General features: G+C 49.4%; 7 protein-coding genes across 7 annotated transcripts; 4 read left to right on the top strand and 3 right to left on the bottom strand.

Moving 5' to 3' along the window:
- Positions 1–3: 3 nt before the first annotated feature.
- On the top strand, positions 4–417 carry N7508_006256 (uncharacterized protein; the record flags this gene model as incomplete). Its single annotated transcript, XM_058464322.1, has 2 exons — positions 4–148; positions 197–417. The coding sequence occupies 2 exons, from the start codon at positions 4–6 to the stop codon at positions 415–417; spliced, it is 366 nt and encodes a 121-aa protein (XP_058318175.1).
- Positions 418–985: 568 nt separating this feature from the next.
- On the bottom strand, positions 986–1,495 carry N7508_006255 (uncharacterized protein; the record flags this gene model as incomplete). The annotated part of the gene is made up of 1 exon (XM_058464321.1): positions 986–1,495. One exon carries the CDS (start codon positions 1,493–1,495, stop codon positions 986–988), a length of 510 nt encoding a protein of 169 aa, XP_058318174.1.
- Positions 1,496–2,127: 632 nt separating this feature from the next.
- Positions 2,128–3,207, bottom strand: N7508_006254 (60S ribosomal protein uL18; the record flags this gene model as incomplete). The annotated part of the gene is made up of 3 exons (XM_058464320.1): positions 2,128–2,989; positions 3,043–3,080; positions 3,205–3,207. 3 exons carry the CDS (start codon positions 3,205–3,207, stop codon positions 2,128–2,130), a joined length of 903 nt encoding a protein of 300 aa, XP_058318173.1.
- A 284-nt stretch (positions 3,208–3,491) lies between these two features.
- N7508_006253 (uncharacterized protein) lies at positions 3,492–4,326 on the bottom strand (the record flags this gene model as incomplete). The annotated part of the gene is made up of 2 exons (XM_058464319.1): positions 3,492–4,217; positions 4,273–4,326. The coding sequence occupies 2 exons, from the start codon at positions 4,324–4,326 to the stop codon at positions 3,492–3,494; spliced, it is 780 nt and encodes a 259-aa protein (XP_058318172.1).
- Positions 4,327–4,744: 418 nt separating this feature from the next.
- On the top strand, positions 4,745–5,663 carry N7508_006252 (kinetochore subunit FTA4 family protein; the record flags this gene model as incomplete). Its single annotated transcript, XM_058464318.1, has 4 exons — positions 4,745–4,910; positions 4,999–5,167; positions 5,225–5,287; positions 5,354–5,663. 4 exons carry the CDS (start codon positions 4,745–4,747, stop codon positions 5,661–5,663), a joined length of 708 nt encoding a protein of 235 aa, XP_058318171.1.
- Positions 5,664–6,137: 474 nt separating this feature from the next.
- N7508_006251 (uncharacterized protein) lies at positions 6,138–7,498 on the top strand (the record flags this gene model as incomplete). Its single annotated transcript, XM_058464317.1, has 3 exons — positions 6,138–6,878; positions 6,933–6,987; positions 7,044–7,498. 3 exons carry the CDS (start codon positions 6,138–6,140, stop codon positions 7,496–7,498), a joined length of 1,251 nt encoding a protein of 416 aa, XP_058318170.1.
- Positions 7,499–9,552: 2,054 nt separating this feature from the next.
- On the top strand, positions 9,553–13,372 carry N7508_006250 (putative cell wall biogenesis protein Mhp1; the record flags this gene model as incomplete). Its single annotated transcript, XM_058464316.1, has 3 exons — positions 9,553–9,604; positions 9,691–12,609; positions 12,717–13,372. The coding sequence occupies 3 exons, from the start codon at positions 9,553–9,555 to the stop codon at positions 13,370–13,372; spliced, it is 3,627 nt and encodes a 1,208-aa protein (XP_058318169.1).
- Between the last annotated feature and the right edge of the window lie 426 nt (positions 13,373–13,798).

The following is a 13,798-nucleotide window of genomic DNA, read 5'->3' as shown; positions in this document are numbered from 1 at the left end:
GTCATGCTGTGTACCCAGCTCTTTGCCACCTTTGGCTCTGCTTTCCATTATCCCGACAAGGATCAAAATTTCACCATTTGGGATACCAAGCAGCAAGAGTTTCGCCCAGCTTATCGTGTTGAGCCCTCCAGCCCAAATGAAACATCCTGTGTGTTTGGTATTCTCGTCAATCACTGGTGAAGCTTTGCCGTTAAAGGTGGTTGCCATTCAAGACACCGCGAAGACTCGAACTCTGTGGCTGATATCACAATCGACCTTGGCCGAATGAAGATTGTCGAGGTCTCGACAGACGACACCACAGCGCGCATTGGTGGTGGCGCAACTACCATAACACGCGTGCGAAAGAACTATAAGAAGCGTTTCTGCTCACCTTCGATAACCAGTCCAGTTCAAGGTTACCTCTCTGATTGGCCCTGATCTTTTGTTTCTTTCTGCCTTTATTGTCTTTTATTTATTGGGAACAATACGACCGCAGTCACGAGTGCATACACAGTGCACGGGCGAATCATTGGACAGTACACCCGAAAGCCTCAAAAGTGAGTAAAATGTTTCACATATTGGTTTCGCCCTATTCTGGTCTCTCTTTCATGTCTTTCTTGTACACTTTTAACCCTGTTGGGATAATCATATAAATTATACAAGGGTGCAGGTGTGGAAGGATTATAGCCTGGCTGTATTGGACATGTGAACTCCTCGCTTTGCCTAAAGACTCCCTTATTTAATACATGAATTTAACGATCACAACCTTATTCAATCATTTATAATATATGTGGCTAGTATTCGACATATTCAATATCACCAATCTCATCGGTTCAACTCATCGAAAGAACATGGTCTCATTCTCGCAACCGCTAGCCGCATGACTTCATCGGAAGTACTTCACCGGGCCATGGGACTATCGCAAACATGTTAGCGGATAATTAAATGATGCGGCAATAAGGCCATCCATCGATGTACGAATTGACACTCACGATCGAACAAGCATTCATTGCGCAGAAGTCCGATCATCGGATATCTCCGGGGAGAACTGGCGGTCTGCCTCAACAGCACTATCATCCACAGCTTCGTTTAAGCTCTGCTCCTGATCATGAACATGACTAGCGTCTTCCACGTCATGGGACGCGACGTCATTCTCAACATGCGCTGTATCAACATCGGCAGAGTCGGCGGTGTGATGGCTTTCAACCTGAGAATCGGCGACTTGATCCTCGGGGAGTGAATGCTGACCATAGTGCTCTTGTTCATACTGATGTTCATGCTCTTGCTCATATTTCACAGGCTGCTGCTGGGTATGAACAGAAGGGCTAGGCGACACAGTTCCCATCCTGCTGTGCCCATTGCGAGTTGGGACCCGAGTGCGCAGCTTGGACTGCGGTCGGCTTGAGGGCCCGGCATTGTCGCGTAAGGCTGGGTTCTCGAGACACCATGGGCAGTCGTGGTTGTCTGCGTAGGCTTTGTGCCAGCTTGCGTGCGTGTGTTGCTGATATCTCTTCATTGGGTTGGTTGGTTGTTGGGATTATAGGCGGAGAGGATGGATCATCCAATTCTCTTTCTTTTAGCGTCGCCCGGAATATTAATAATGAACATGGGTACGATTGTATTAATTTTATTTGATTGTCACCTCCCTGGATGGTGTGAGGATAGTACACTATTGAGACGCTAGATATTCTTGTTACTCTGCTGGACTGGTCATCAGGTACTCTGTGCTGGCAGTGCAGGGATCGTGGGTGGGGCATTTTGGTTCACGATATGTTTATTCTTGCACTAGTCGAGTATTTCGAGTCTGTCGAGTCGGTTTAACTGATATTTATCAATGGCTTGTCTTTACTAAATGGTTGTAATACGGAGCGTTGAGGATTTACGACTACGGGTCCCATCTACAAGCAGATGCAAGGAAGCACATGAGGGAACAAGACTGATGGACATTGACGGGAGCAGTTAGAACTGAGTAAAGAAATTGCCTTGAATGAACACCGAACTAATTGCTCCCAGAAAACCCTCGTACAAAATAAAACAGTGGTATGTCCATGATCCGTCAAACTACATCACATCGAAAAAAACGCCGGCAGTAGCCAATTCCCTCTTGAATTTTGGTGGAACTTTTGAGAAAGATAAGAAGCGATCCTCTTACTGGGAGAGGTCCTTGATCTTCTGCTCGACACGGGCCTTGCGCTGGGCGTGGGTGAGCTTCTGGACCTGGTACTTCTTGGACTCGGCCTTCCACTCGGCCTTGGACTTCTTGGGGCCAGCGTTCTCATCAGCCTTGAAGGGGTCCTCACGGATGGCCTTGTGGGCATCGGTGTAGATCTCCTCGAGGTCACCAGCGTCGATCTCGTTCTCAATGTACTTGACGAACTGGGACTTGTAGCGCTCCTCGTCCTCATCGGCAAGGTTCTCCATGTACTCGGAGACGTGGCCACCGACAATGTAGTTCTTGAGGGTCTCGGCATCGAGGGACTCGTCCTCAATGTCGTAACCGGGGAAACGGCGGTCGGAGTGGGGGATGAAGATACCACCGTCGGAGGCACCCTTCATGGCGGCGAAGACACGGTTACCGGTGGAGGTGCGGACGAGACCGACATCAAGGAAGGCCTTGAAGGGGCGGCGCTCACCATCCTCAGTCTCGACGGCCTCGGTGAGGGTGTGCTCACCGTCAGCCTCCTCGACACCCTTGAAAGTCTCGTCAAGGTTGAGCTTCTTCAGGACACGGCGGGCAAGGAGAAGACCGGTGGCGTAGGCGGCAGCCCAGTTGGTCAGACCCTGGTCAATGCCGTAGCGGGGGAGCTCGTGAGCGTAGGCAGCGGCGAGGACCTTGTCACCGGAGATCTCAGAGTAGACGATCTGGGTAACGATGTCGCGGTTGGTGAAGCGAACGACCATGCGGTACTTGGGCGCATTGTACTTGTTCTTGGCCTGGGTGATCAGGCGCTTGCGAGCATAGTAGTCGGTCTTACCCTCACGGCGACGGCGGTACTTAGTCTGGTAGCGACTGAAGAAATATTAGTAACTTGCAATGGAACAGATCATATTGGGATAACTCACCTGAAGTAGGCGTCGTTCTTGACAGTCTTGGTGAAAGGCTGTAGAAGACATCACGAGTCAGCAATTAACGCTTCAGAAATCACGCCGAAGCAGCTTGCAGGGACCCGGCTCCAGAAGGAGAGGATATAAAGATCAAGGCAGTTTCAGCCATATTCAACTCACCATTTTGACGGTGTCGAGGGTGTCGAGGGATGGTCAAGGAAGAAGAACAAAAATTTCGTGGGGCCAATTTGTGCGAGTTTTCGCTTAGCGCGTGGCTGCATCTCCCGTCGGTTTTGGGGTCGGCGACGAGAACATGGCATTTTTTGTATGGGGAACACCACATCAGAATTATTTCACCAGAAATTCATCGGGAAAATCAATAAGAACTGTTTTTGAGAGTTTTGGGGATACTAGTTCTATTCTAGATGGTTATCTAGCAATATTCAATACACAAAATTCCCCATACATCACAGCCGTGCCTGGTCCTCCAGCAATTGAAGACCAGTGAGCTTCTCCAGTTCCTTGACTGCATCCTGGGTCTTTCCAAGAGTCACCTTGACTGTACGCATACCGGCCGTCTTTGCTCCCTTTAAGTTCTCCCCAATGTCGTCGAAGAAGACGACATCGTTGGGGTTGGTCCCGGGCAGTCCCCGCTTCTTAGCTAGAGTGTCCATCTCCTGTAACGCCACTTGATAGATCTTCGGATCAGGCTTTCGAAGGCCTGAATGCGCTGAGGAAATGAAAAAGTCGAATTGCGACTTGACTCCAGAGACGTCTTTATTGTATTCGTGTCCGTCAGGGAATATAACAGTGTTGGATAGAGCGCCCATCAAGAACTGACCAGACTCTCTAATCTTCTTAAGAGCCGGATACATATATCGGTCTGGGGTGCGCGATATCCGCATCATCTCCCAGAAGAGCCATTCGGCATCCACCGTTGGTAAGGGAGGGATGGTGGTCGAAATGGTGCCTTGTTTCGCTTGTAGTTGTTGGTGGAATTGTTTCCATAGATCTGGGTTTCGCAGGTCTGCATTGAAGCCCGCGAAGAAGTCTGCATTCATCTTGATATCGCCCCGCTCCAGCTTATGCCAGCTCCCGTTCGGCTTTGTTCGTGAAATGCTGAAATTGACCCATCCTGGTGGGATATTTTGGGCGATCTCATAGTCTAGAATTGCTTGGAATGGCGATACAACCTTGAGCATCATTAGTGAATGGGCTCTTGAAATTTGGGCCGAGTGATAGACTTACACACACTCCTCCAATGTCGAACAATAGGCCCACCGGGCGTTTGGTCTCTGCCATATCGAAATGACAACAGGGTCGGTAGTGCTATTGGCAAGATTTCCGAGAGCTCCTAAGGCTGAGATTGACACTAGAAGCCGAATGCCCTAGAATTATTGGGTTCAGAAGGGGTCTGGACTACTTAATCAATCTGGACTCTGGAGACGGTCAGATTGCCGAGGTACTGGCGATCGCTGCACTTCAGACCGAGGGTATGCTCCCCACCTTGAGAGGCGTTATCAGTCCACTGTACAGTGCATGGATGGAATAGGATTTTCACTTCAGATATTCAAAAAGAGATCTCAATAGAATATAAACTTGCTCATATGGCAACTGTCCATCCCATTTGCGGAGACGTCACGTGGACGTGTCTTATCGATAAGGCGCGCTTTCTGAAGATCGCGCGAGACTTAAATGGTGTTTCTCTACCTACCTCGAGATGGAGTCGGCTTGGACGATCTTTGAGCTGAAGTCTACCTTTATCTGGACTCAAGTCCGCATATTTTCTGAGAGTCTCGACCTACCAGAAGACTGGCGCAAATATGCTGCCGAAACCGAAGAAGGAGATCTCAACGACAAGGTCATTGAAGATGTCCTACACAAAGGTCAGAGCACCAATTGCAGTCTCCGTGGAGCTTATTGAGCTTAAATTCCTGTTACACTGGAATGTTCATGAGGCTAACAATCCTATAGTGAATGCTGCCGCCAGGCAGCACAACCGCGTTGTTTACTCATCACAAGCCATACATCACGTCGCCCAACAGATTGCAAGTTTGTACTGGACCTCGGTCAACCAGGATGCTCGCAGTCGGAGGGTATTCGCCCAAGGCATTGAAAAGACTACAGATTTGTCAAGGCAGATGTGAGACCAATGTGGCTCCACACAAAGCGTAACGAGGTTCTGACCAACATAACCTAGGAACATCACAAAGCTGCCAGTCGAGCTGGAAGGCCAGGAGCCAAGTGAAGAGCAGAATACAAGGTCAGTCCGCAATGAATTTAAATTTGCTCCGATTGGAGGTCCACCGGCCTGACACCAGTTGTACAGATACCAGCAGCTCCGTGAGCGCCTGGCTAGCCTTGATAGTCAGCGGCAGAAACGCCAACAGCGTCTCGATCAATTACACTATCTTCGGCGTCTACTTGAACCGTTTGAGGATCCCCCAAAGAATATCCAGCCCAACCTTATCACCAAGGACGGTGAGCTTGTTCAAGAATTAGAGAAAATGCGGATGCTGGTTGCAAGGGTTGGAGGTAGGATTTCACACCAGACACAAAGCAGCGGTGTCCCTGAAACCCACGAGTCCTCGCTACCGGGCTCTGATCAGAGATTGGAGGCCTTGATGGACATGTCTTGACGAACTAAATACCCCATGCTTAGTTGCATACAATGAATTCATCTGCAATTGCGATAAATAATCAATTGAGCTCTTCAGCATTTTTTAATGTAAACCTGCATGGCTCTTTTGTGGTACGTTGTCATCGTTGTCCTGGTTACGACGTCGGTGCCCATTGTATATATATTTCGTACGATCTACAAATATAGCCTCATACCAAATCCAAAGAAATACCATGTGCCAGTTGTAGCCAGAGGCGTTCAGTCTAGATTCTGGTATAAAATACACGCGCCAAACAATCGAGTAAATCTTGTTCTGGGGTCCGTTTCATGTTGAAATCACCGTCATTGATCTATTACACCTACACACTCGTTCTCCGTCGGTCGAGAAAGAAATAGGCTTCGCCCCACTCGACAGACTGGGAAACCGGTTACTCGAGGGGCAAGAGTGATCAATTTATTTGTAGTTTCAGATGTGAGCATTTTCATTCACAAAATGAATGCTTTTGAGAAGATGAGGGAGTTGGTCGATGGCCGACGCCCATCAAGTGTCAAGTCACGTGGGGGAATAGCCCCACCTGGGACTAGCGTGAATCTCCAGCACAACACGCTGGTCGATTGTTCCCCGACCTGCGATTCTGACCAGAGCTCCGAAACCGCGATCGATAGCGATTCTGATATCAGCCCATCCGCCACCATCGAGGGCGCCACTTCTTCCTCCTCTTCCAAGGCGCCTTTCGCGCGTGGGCATCGCCGTCGTTCCACCCACGTTACTCGACGTGACCTTGAGAAGTTTCAATCGGAGGTTTTGGGTGTTGAGAATCACGCCTCCTGGTACGACGAGGATAACGGTTCTCCCCGAACCTTCAACCTCAACGATCCTGCTCTCGAGGAACTAAACCGCGCTTTTGATAACGCCGACATCTCTATGAACGCTGCTACGATGTCTAACAACGTTCCCAACGCTAGCATCTTTGCGGGCTCGACTGGCTACGCCGATAGCAATGCCGTGCCCAATGTCCCTCCTCGCCAGACGTCATCTCCCGCTCTTTCGCATGCTTCCTCTACCACTCAGATCAGTGGTGGTGGCATCGGCGCCATGGGTGGCATTCCGATGAACGCTGGTCACCAGATGGACCTGCACCATCTCTACGAGATGGTCGTCGAATTGAGCGATGTTTTGAAGAACAACCGGGATGTCACCAAAAACATCGTCGCCAACGCCGAGGAGATCATGGTAAGTAGAATCTGAGCACACTCGGCCCGCGACATTGAGCTCACACGTCTGCAGAAGAATGGCATCGCCGATAACTCTCGCTCCAGTGACCAGACCGGTGAAAATCTTGGTACGTTGTCCCCTCTGAATCCCCCATCTACCTTCAGAATTATTAACCAAGAGCAGCTGCCCGCATCGCCGAACTCGAGCGCGCCTTGGCAAAGGAGAAGTCCGTGTCTGCAAACCACAAGGCCCATCGCCAGGAGAATTGGGACATGGTTATCGAATTCCAAAACGCCGTTGGAGTCATGGTTGAGCAGATCCGCAACTACTGCCAGAACAACAACATGCACTACCTCGCTCAGAAGCGCCACTACAACAACCTTCTCCAGGCCGAGCGCGATGCCCACCTGGAGAGCCGTCTCGATCGCGATCACTGGCACGCCCAATTCCTCAAGTGTGCTGAAGTTATCCGCACCGCCTACCGCATGCGCTGCGAGGAAGATGACACCCCTACCAAGATCATCTCCGGTCTGCAGAACGAAGTCCGCGCCTACCGCTTTGCACTGGGTATGGAACCTGAGTCTAAGGAGGAGGAGTACGGTTGGGAGTATCTCAAGAATATCCCCGGTCTGGAGTAGAAGATATGCCCACCATGTGCGGAATGGCCTCCTGCTTCTTGACGCTGTGATGACGGTTGCTTTCATCGCATACCCTTCGGAGGCGTTTTCTTTATTATCGGCAGGACACTCGGTCCTAGCGGGGCGTTTTTAGGCGTTTTCATCGCGGATACCCGTCTTTTATATGCGTTCAAATGATTATCAAATCGGTGTGTTCGACACCGGTTTGTAAGTAATGATCTGCTTTCGGTGGCAACACAATGCAATTAGCTTATGATACGACTTTCCATGCCAACTAATTCTTTTAGGCTAGATACTTTATTTCGAGTAAATAATTCGTGAGCTTTTGCATTCATGATATTCAACTTCAGACCAGCATTGCAATAAACTAATAGCCAGTGTTCCACGAGTATCCATGAAATCAATATCTTACCTATCTACATATGAGCAAGTCTAGATCGAAGTCCATATAGATGCAGATGTCAGCTTACGAGTATCTTACGATACTGTATTTCAAAACAACGACGTGCCGTCGGCTCCCCACACCTAACTAATCAGTCTAAGCACTAGGGTGCACACATACCGCATGCGACTGGTGCTTCCCTCCCGCCACCGGAGAGGCGAACATACTCCGGATTGGCCTACCACAATGACCGCCCGCTCAATGGCTGAATGTCCTCTTATTGTTCCAATGGCTGACTTTCCACAGCGCCTCGTATATTGATGGTACCCGAGTTTGCCTCTTGGGCAACTCCGCTATCTTTCTTCACCGGTATTAATCTCCTTAATATACTATATATTTGATGTTACTCGTGACTATTGTCCGCTTCTCCACTTGGTGTCTGCATGCTCTTCATCAAAACTTTTATAGATAGGCTTACGATACTGGTACACAGCGTGTATTACAATGTCTACCTAAAAATGGGCATATAAAGCAGCCTACAAATCTATTTTGGAATTGATCCTAGTAAATTCACAATCTACCAGTCATGATGCGTTGCTGTGGATCTGTCTGAAATTCTAGATCTTCAAGATTGGCGAATCTACAGATGTGATACTAAAGGGGAGGCAAGTCCGATTGATGTGGAGCAAGGAGGTAGAGAAAAATGACAAGAGTATAAATGTATCTTAAGGCTGAATGTAACTGATATTAGTGGATCCTGATCCTGCAGGGTTGTCTCAGATTGTTAGCAGGGTGATGCCTGTCGCAAGTATCTAGTCAGCGCCATTAACCACGATTTATAAGTGTTTGCATGCCCTTACCTTTATAGAATGTATATGATTCATCCGAGAGCCCCGAAAGCGAATAAAAAAGATGCGAAAAGGAGAGGCTATAAGTTAACGTCAACGTAGTACACGTGCATGTACATGGAAGATCGGTGAGAGTAGGATCCACTGTAACAAGCAGAATTTTGAGCCATGAAGGGCTATTTCTCACTAGCAGCGCCGATCAATGGAATAAGAATCTTACACGTGAATCACACAAGATCAGATCTATTTTGATTCAACAAATATATGGCATTTTAGCCCTTCAATATAGATATAAGGTTCTTGATAAATTGGGAAACCCTGGAACAGAGCCTCATTACCATACAATACCTATGTCACGTGCACACACGGGACTCGCTCACGTGCCTCAGTGGAGCCTCCCCCGGTCCAATTACCTTATTATGTCACCTTATTCCCATGCTTAAACTTCCCCATCCGGAGTCTCCTGGGCTCTTTTCTTCTGAAGATCTTCTTTTCTGCTTCACTATGCATCCTGTGTTGCCCCCAACCATGCGCCGTCATTTCCTGTAGCGGTCTACAACGGATCCCTCGGTCGCAGATCATACAGCACATCATTGTGGCACATCCATTTGCTGTTTGGCGTGGTTTAGTGCTGTCCACTTGATTTGTCTCTTCAAATCGTCGTATTGCGATCATCCATAAGAAGTGGGGGGACAGCCAATAATGCGTCATACGATTTAGACCTGTTCATCACTCCCGTTACAACGCCACACCGCTGACCAACCTCGACGCCTGCCGCGGAATCAGTCTTTCTGAATATTCAGATCGAGCGAGGCTATTGAAATATGGAGGGCGTTCAGACTGTGGACGTGAGCTGGCTTCATCATTCACAGAAAGGTATGTTCGACTCCTCTTGTTAGCGATTTCTCCGAATCCGGGGTACGGTAGGCCTCGGAGATCACTCGTCTGACACTCGAATCAAGACCATTTATCTCGCACAAAATCTGTGAATTCGGCGACTACGACTAGTGAAAGGCCCGTACCCGAAGTTGGTACAGAGCAGCCAGCATCATCTCCACCCAAATCCCACCGGAGAAATCGATCCAACAGTAGCCCGGCAAAACCGACGCCCCTTCCCCTGTCCTCGGAACCGAAGAAAGCCCCACAGAGCGACGCAGCGCAAGTAGAATCAAAGCCACAACTAGCGGAGAAGAAAGAAGAACCAAAGACATCTACGCCATCTCCGGCCTCGCGAAAGAGCGACCCCAAGCCCATTGGACGACGAAACTCCTGGATATCCAACTTGAGCTCTAAGTTCTCGTCCGGATCTACACCGCCGTCGCAATCTAGTCTCAAGGCCAGTCCTGCAAGTCCGAAAACGACTTCCCCTCTCGACACACACAATCCGTTCGGCGCCGCCTACTCCCCGAGAGACAAGGAAGAGGAGAAGAAGGACGACTCCAACCCGTTTGCTTCAACATCACCCAAGGGCCCATCATTCATTCACAATGCTTTGCGCAAGTTTTCGTCCAATTCCGGTGGTCTGCCCAAGTTGAATCCTAATGGTTCCATCTGCCCGCGACGTGTGATGAACATCGACCAGAATCGACACCGATGCAAAGTCCCAGATCTAAACCAAGCTAAACTCAACCGTGTGGCATTCTGTGTAGATGTGGAAATTGCGGGAATATCACACCGCGATGATGACGAGGAGGCTCCTCCGACCAACCAACTACGGCAGCCTCTCCCCGAGTCGAATACCCACAAGTCTAAAAAGGCAGACCTCAAGTTGAAAAGCAAAGAGGAAGCTGCAGCTTTGAAGACTCCCGAAGCGGTCTTGGCTAAAAAGGATGCTTCCCCACCGACCTCTGCTCCAACTACAGACGATGCGGTCACTCAGTCTTCTCCCCCCAAAGACACCATTACACCTCAACATTCTACTGAGACTCCTCCAAATGGCGAAGGGACCGACCCGACAAGAAAGCAAGAGAAGAAAAAAAGATCGGAGGCAGAACGCAAAGAACGGAAGGAAAGAAAGCGGCGGCAAGCAGTGGCAAATGGCTCAGTACCATTGCAACTGGATGCCGAGCATGACGAGGAAGAACCCGAAGGATCACCGCCTGGTGTAGCTAAGCCCAAAACGCAGAGTCATCCAACGACCGATCCGGTGCGCATCTATCGTCGATGCTGTCAGCTGCGCGAAACGCCCGTTCTCAAGAGAGTGGTTGATGAAATTTCGAAACCTTCATCAACATTGGCTGAATCTCCCGGCACAGTGGCAGCTCTAGATCTCAGCAACTTCCCGATGACATCCCAGGATCTGACAACTTTCAGTGATTGGCTTGCTGTTGTCCCAGTCCGCAAGTTGATACTTGAAAATTGCGCGCTGACGGATGTGTCCGTACGAGCCATTCTCGCAGGTCTGCTTTCTACAAAGACAGTCGAACAGATGCGCTACCGACGGAGACGATCTCGAAGACCTGAATCCCCAGGTGTTAAGGACCATGAAAGATATGGTGTAGTGGAAAAGCTTTCTTTGAAGAACAATCCTAAGATTGGAAGAGAAGGATGGCGCCACATCAGTCTTTTCATACACTTGTCCAAATCTCTGAAAGCCATCGATCTGTCGGGCATTCCTTTCCCTCTTGGTCAAATTGCGATCGATGCCTCCGGTGCAAGTCAAGCCCAGATAGTTGATGTTAGCGCTGTCTTCGCCAGTGCTCTGGCAGAGCGCTTCGGTGGCGATCACCTTGAAGAACTGCTTATGAGTGAATGCTATCCTTCGGTTGATGTCGTCAAGCAAATTTGCCTGGCAAGCACCAAGATGGGCCTGCGAAGACTTGGCTTTGCCAACAACGGTCTGACCAGAGAGGGCCTGGAACATGTGGTCGAGTATCTCAAACTTGGTCAATGTGAAGGGCTCGACCTAGGTGGCAATGCCATTAAGGATGATCTTGATCTTATCACGAATGCTATTGAGCCTGAGCAGCCACTCTTGGCTCTGAGTTTAGCAGATTGCTCTCTGAACCCGACAGTGCTCTGCCCACTGCTCCCGGCCCTTGCTCAGATCCACAACCTCCGTTTCATGGATTTTTCTCACAACCGCGAGTTATTCTCAGCCCAACCCAATGCTCTTGGAATGTTCCGTCGATTCTTGCCAAAAATGACCTCTCTAAAACGCTTCCACTTGGCCGATGTTGACCTGACATCAAACCATGTAATTGGTCTTGCCGAGGTGCTTCCCGAGTGCCCCAGTCTTTGCCACTTGAATATACTAGAGAACCGACAAATTGAGGAGCTGGCCTCTACCACCGATGCTGTTGCACAGGAAGAAGCATGCGCTTTGTATGCGTCAATGATGGCAGCCGTTCGTGTTTCACGAACCATCATTGCAGTCGATATCGATGTACCCAGTGCCGAAAACAATGAAGTTGTCAAAGCACTGGCATCACAGATCGTGGCCTACTCGCTACGGAATCTTGAAGGAGGTGCCATTGCGGAGGAGCTTTCCGACTCTTTCGATCACCTTGGAACTAAAGATGTACCCGTCCCTGAAATTCTGCAACACATTGTCGGGCATAGTATCCCCTCCGAAGAGCCGTGTGACGAGGATGAGGAGGTGGCTCCAGACGAAGACTACGTTATTGGTGGTACAGGTGTGGTCAAGGCATTGGGTGTTTGCCTCGGAAATCTGGACCAACAACAGGGTCTTGAGGCTCTTGGCGATCAATCTGCACCGGCGAGTGGTACCAACACTCCAAGACGCCGCAAATCTCGCAGTTTTGTTACCAAGCGGCCCCGCGATATGTCGAAGAATCTGCTTGAATCGGCTCGCAATATCAGAACTCGGATTCAGTCGGCTCTCATTCGTGAGGATCGTGCTGGTAATGACGCCAACTACCGTAAGTTCGACACTTTCCCTATCTCTTTTCGCCTCTTTTGGCCTATTTTATCATCCCGACGTACCAAGATAAGGTGTGAAAGGAATTATGCTAATTGCTTCTTTCAGGTCGCTTGCAATTCTTGGATATCACCTTGCACAGGATGATCCAGCGCTTCGAGGACGAGTACCCAGAAACTCGCATCAGTCCCCAAAACGCACCTGCTGTCCCAGCGCCCGATTCCAGTTCCCAGCACTCCAATGAAGACGGTACTGGTTCCGTGGCTACTGGTGGCAACTTGCACAACAGCCAACTTGATGAGACTGGAGCTGACGAGGAAGATGGCGACCACTATGCCGTCCGTCTGTCCCGCGCCAGCTCTATGACTTCTCTACACTCTCGTGCCATGACCTCCCAGGAAGGTCAGATTCATCGTATCGGCCAGAACCTCCGTCGTGACTTCCTCAAGCCATCCCTTACCGCCGGATCTGGCGAAGAAGACGAAGACAACGATAAATCACATATCGCTGCTCTCCGACAGAAGCTCGACCGCCTCCACGACGAGCAGTCTCTGTCCAATTTCGACAATATTGAAAACGACAGAGCCTTCGAGGAACTCGGAACCACCGTGGACGAACTCTGGGCCGCCCAGCAACAAGATGTCGAAGGATTCGAGCGCTTCAAGCAGTCCCAGATCGCTGCCCAGATCAACAGTGGTCTTCGGCCCCGAAACAACGCAGAACATAGGAAGGCCTCTGATGAATCAGAGACCAAGTCCCCTTAACCTTTACATCCATCATGTCAGCTTGTTCTGTATTTTTCATGATCTGAGCTTATTGTTATTTCCCCAGTACCTGTACATACCTATGCGCGCGTCTGTTTATTTACCGCAACCAGCAGTCTTTTGTATATATGGCTGGCACGAGGAGGCAGTCTTTCCAGCATTTTACTTGATAGTCATTTTTTCTTTCTGTATGCGTACATAATGCAATCGACTTCAAGTACCATTTTCCATTTTAGCCTGAAAGGGCGGATTTCATGGATTTCCCAATTATCAATTATTACGTGACAAATCTGAATATTTGTTTTTCGCTCGAGTTTTCGATCGCATGTTAGACTCGCATTATCATTCAGAAGGTTGCTACACTGCCCAACGTTACATCATGTACATGTTATGTTGTTGAACATGCGAAGTCCCTCGGTTGAACTT

This window comes from Penicillium antarcticum (assembly GCF_028974205.1).
Source record: "Penicillium antarcticum strain IBT 31339 chromosome Unknown utg000006l_segment0_segment0, whole genome shotgun sequence".
NCBI lineage: Eukaryota > Fungi > Ascomycota > Eurotiomycetes > Eurotiales > Aspergillaceae > Penicillium > Penicillium antarcticum.
The sequence above is the reverse complement of the archived record's forward strand: the minus strand, read 5'-3'. Positions and strand labels throughout refer to the sequence as shown.